At 46.9% G+C, this 4,572-nt stretch overlaps 1 protein-coding gene across 1 annotated transcript; it reads left to right on the top strand.

The window, feature by feature from the left end:
• Nucleotides 1-2,458: 2,458 nt before the first annotated feature.
• Nucleotides 2,459-3,677, top strand: LOC115398306 (zinc finger protein 239-like). Its single transcript, XM_030105000.1, has one exon. It carries the CDS (start codon nucleotides 2,638-2,640, stop codon nucleotides 3,631-3,633), a length of 996 nt encoding a protein of 331 aa, XP_029960860.1. The 5' UTR covers nucleotides 2,459-2,637; the 3' UTR covers nucleotides 3,634-3,677.
• The last annotated feature ends 895 nt before the right edge of the window (nucleotides 3,678-4,572 follow it).

Below are 4,572 nucleotides of genomic sequence, written 5' to 3'. Positions count from 1 at the left end.
TCTCTTCTTCTGATGGTACTGTTAGTTCAATGAGGTGCACAACCCTTGCTTCCGTGGACCACACAACAATATCAGGGCGCAGCGATGTGGTTGTGATCTCGGTGGGAAACCGGAGCTGCGTGTTCAGGTCCACTCTCATCAGTGTTGGCGTTTCTTACTGACTGGCCCGTAGTCTCCCTCAACTTGAGAACCAGCCTGGTCTTCTCTTGCATATAGCCCACACTGACTGACTGAAACGGCAGTTGCAGTGTGTTCTTCCCAAAAAGACCTGACTCAGAGAGACCATCTTCCTCACGGTAGATGAGGGGCCCTCACTCATCTTCAAGGGCCACATCAGCCTTCTGTATAGTATGAACTGGTAACACCAGGTCTTGTACTTCCCTGGAAGTTGGCTTCAATCTATCCTTGTCAGACCATCCGTGAGCTGTTTCATGATAGCCCTCCCCATACGTTTGTCTGAAAGCTTGGCAGAGTACTGCTTACCTAAACTCCTGATGGGTTGGTCAGAAAGGAGAGGAATTGTCTCTCCCCCAATGATGAAGGTGGTGTTGTCGTTTCTTACTCCCTTTCTGAGTGACAGGCTACAGGACTTAGAGGGCTTGATCTTCATTTTGGCCCATGATGTCAACTCGTCCAACTTTTTCAGTAGTCGAGATGTACATGCTGCTGTTTGAAGAAGGCTGGTAACATCGTCCATGTAGCTTCTCAGTGGGGGTAGTCTCTGACCAGACGGTAGCTTGATTCCTCCTACCATCTGCCTTGCTCCGATGAGGATTATCTCAAAGGCTGCTACAAACAGGACTGGAGAGATAGCACACCCCATTGCGATTCCTACTTGCAGCTGCTGCCAACTGGTTGTGAGGTCCTGGAGGGCAAAACACATCCGCAGGTCATTAAAGTACCGTGCTACCAGGTTCCTGATGCAGGAAGGCACGTGGAAAAACTCTAGAGCATAGTTGATCAGTTGGTGCGGAACTGATCCGTACGCATTGGCGAGGTCGAGCCAGATGACGTGCAGGTCCGTCTTCTCCTGCTTGGCCCGCTGGATCTGGTTCCAGATCATTGTCGAGTGCTCTATATTTCACAGGGTGGTTGAGTCATTTAACATTCCAACTAAGGAAGTTCACCGGACAGCCATCGTAACATCTACTATCTTTTGTATTTACCATAGCACAAGATGAAACAGAAATGAATCATGCATGAAACCCAAGAAAATAAAGACATAACAGAAAACACAGAAAATGTTAATGTCTGGCAGAACATATAGTCTTAAAAATAACGGCGGTTATATCCCACCCCTCATCACCTAACTGAACTTGGTGATGGCACCCTCCCTGAAACAAAACATCCACACCTTTAGTGCTTGTAATGGGGATGCGTTAACTAAACAGGTCGATCTCCAGCCAAGCCTCTATTACTGTATCATTCAGAATTTTCCCAATGTGCAATCTAAATATTTGTTAACATTATTACCTGTAAACAAAACCTTTAACCAGTAGAAGAAAAGAAAAAAAAAAAGACCCTGTTTCCCGAGCTTGCTTCAGTTATTAATCAAAAACAATATGACTTCAACGTAAAAAACAAATAAAAAGAACTCAGGGTCCTCCTCCTCACATGGTCACCTACCCGCAGGTCTCCATAGAGGCACACAAGTTCAGAGTCACTGATCAGCCTCCATATGTGAAGAAACTGTTTTTTCTCACATAGTCCATGGCTTTTTCTGGATCGGTAAATTCTTTGTCCTCTCTGAATGTTAACCGGAGACGGGCAGGGAACAGTAATCCGTATCGGACTCCCTCCTGGCCGCGCAGGATCCTCTTCACCTCCGTGAACGCAGCTCGAGCCCTCGCCACGGTGGTCGTGTAGTCGGGGAAGATGGCCACTGGGTCTCCGTTGAAACGAAGTGGGCCTTTGGTGCGGGCACGGCGCAGGATCTCCATACAGTCTTGATAATAATGTAGTTTAACCACGATGGCGCAGGGCTTTCCACCCGGCTTCTTCGGTCCCGGACCCCGATGAGCGCGGTCAACCAGTGGCTCCTTGTCCAGCTGTAGCATCTCGGTTAGCAGCTTTGAGACGGAAGCCGAGGAGCTGGAATCTGGTGTCTCGGGGATGCTGTGAATTCTGATGTTGCACCTCCTCATTCGTCCTTCCATGTCATCATAATTCTTTTTAAGTCCGTTAATTCCCCCCTGGAGTAACACTTTTTTAAGGTGGACTGTAGAGTTCCTGTTGCTCATAATAAGATCGTCTTTGATCTCCTGCTTCTGTTTCCTTGCAGAGCTCCAACAGGACCATGACTGCAGAGAGGAGCAGCTCTTGAAGCAGGAAACACACTGCTGTCTAGAACAGGACCACCCAGAACCTCCACACATCAGAGAAGAAGAACCAGAACCTCCACGGATCAAAGAAGAACCAGGACTTCATCAGTTTGAGGAGGAGCAGGAGGAACCAAAGTCCTCACAGATTGAGGAACTCAGCAGCAGCCAGAAGGGAGAACAATTCATTGTGAAGTTTGAAAGTGAAACCTTGAAGGTTCCTTCTGTTGAGGATCACAGTGACCTGAGTGACCCAGAAGTACCAGAGACTGAGCGGTTCCTCTCTCAGGACTCTGAAGTCCACCATGAGAAAAGACACATGGACTCAGAACCAGCTCCATATTTGAAGCTGAAAAAACTCAAGGTGTTTCATAGAAACGGTGAGAACATCTGCCATGTTTCAGAGAAGCAGGCTGAAGCTGAAGGAACCTGTGGGAAAACTGACCTTAACAAACATCAGGTAACGGTCCCTGCTGAGGAGGTCCTTAATGAAACACGTGGCAAAGGTTTCAGGCAACCAGGCCACAAGAGAACTCACACAGATGAGAACCCTCATTCCTGTCAAACATGTGGGAAAGGTTTCAGGTATCGGAGTACTTTGTTGCGCCACATGAAGACTCACACAGGTGAGAAGCCGTACTCTTGTGATATATGTGGCAAAATGTTCAGTGAACGGTTTAATTTGACGGTCCACATGAGAATTCACACAGATAAGAAGTGGTATTCTTGTGATACATGTGGAAAAAAGTACAGGCAACAGAAGTATTTGTTGTGCCACATGAAAAGAAGTCACACAGGTGAGAAGCTTCATTCTTGTCAAACATGTGGGAAAAGGTTCATGCTTCAGAGTACTTTGTTGGTCCACAAGAGAACTCACACGGGCGAGAACCCTCATTCTTGTGAAACATGTGGCAAAAGGTACAGTCAAAGGTGTGATTTGAAGGTCCACATGAGATCTCACACAGGTGAGAAGCCATATTCTTGTGAAACATGTGGCAAGAGGTTCTTTCAACGGTGTGATTTCAAGGTCCACATGAGGATTCACACAGGTGAGAAGCCGTATTCCTGTGAAACATGTGGCAAAAGGTTCAGGCAACAGAGTGATATGAGGGTCCACATGAGGATCCACACAGGTGAGAAGCCGTATTCTTGTGAAACATGTGGCAAAAGGTTCAATCAATCGATTCATTTGAAGGTCCACATGAGAACTCACACAGGTGAGAAGCCGTATTCTTGTGAAACATGTAGTAAAACTTTTGGCCAGCTTGGTAGTTTGTTGCGCCACATGAGAATTCACACAGCCTCACTCCTGTGAAACGTAGGAAAGGTTTCAGTCCACAGAGTGATTTGTTGGTCCACATTGAAACTCACACAGGTGAGAAGCCTCATTCTTGTGAAACAAACAAGAAATGGAAATAAAATGCTGATGCGAATCCAGTAGGTTTAATTCTTTGCTGTTTCTTTTCTCATTGACTTGACTGAGTTGTAATTGAACTTTTCACTCCATAAAACTTCATACTTCCATACGTATGGAATGAAATCCCTATCAAAATTCAAGAGCATTTTAAATTGATTTGAGGGCAGCATTGATCGATTTCATTCTCGGATTTCATGATATTGTCTCTCAGAACTCTGCTCTCGCGCTCAAATTTGCTCTGTCGCGCTCAAACTGTGTCCTCGCGCTCGGTTACGACGCTGCTCGCACAGATTTCCTGCGCTCACACTCAAACTCCTCTTGCTCTCACGGAACTTGTGCTCACGGATCTCTGCTCTGCTCTCGGATTTTTCGTGTATCAACGCTGTCAACCAATAGAAAGCCGGCTCGCTCTGACCAATCAGGGGGGTATTGCACAAAAGTCGGATAAATACATCCAGGATAAATGAAAATGCGTCTTGAGTCAGCCCAGTCGGTGTTTTCTTGGATTAATCGGTTGCACGTTTGCCGAGCCAGGATGAAAAGACGCGGCTTACTCCAGCCAGGTGAGGAGCATCAGGATCAGTGGCGTTCACGGCGTTCTTCAGAAGACCACGACATCGATCACAGAATCACAGATTGAAAATGGAACAAGGACGAGCGTCTTACTTCACCGGGATGAGCAGCAGTGTGGACTGTACCGCGGCTGTAGGGGGGCTCACTTATATGGGGGGGTGCCCCAGAGCGAGGACTTTACACAAAACACGTCCATTAATTTCACTCCATATATTCCAGCCTGTACGTCTGCTTTAAGTGACGTTTAAGGCATAGCGCCCCCAC

This window comes from Salarias fasciatus, chromosome 12 (genome assembly GCF_902148845.1).
Source record: "Salarias fasciatus chromosome 12, fSalaFa1.1, whole genome shotgun sequence".
Taxonomy (NCBI): domain Eukaryota; kingdom Metazoa; phylum Chordata; class Actinopteri; order Blenniiformes; family Blenniidae; genus Salarias; species Salarias fasciatus.
Note: the sequence above shows the minus strand (reverse complement) of the source record. Positions and strands in the feature narration are given on the sequence as shown.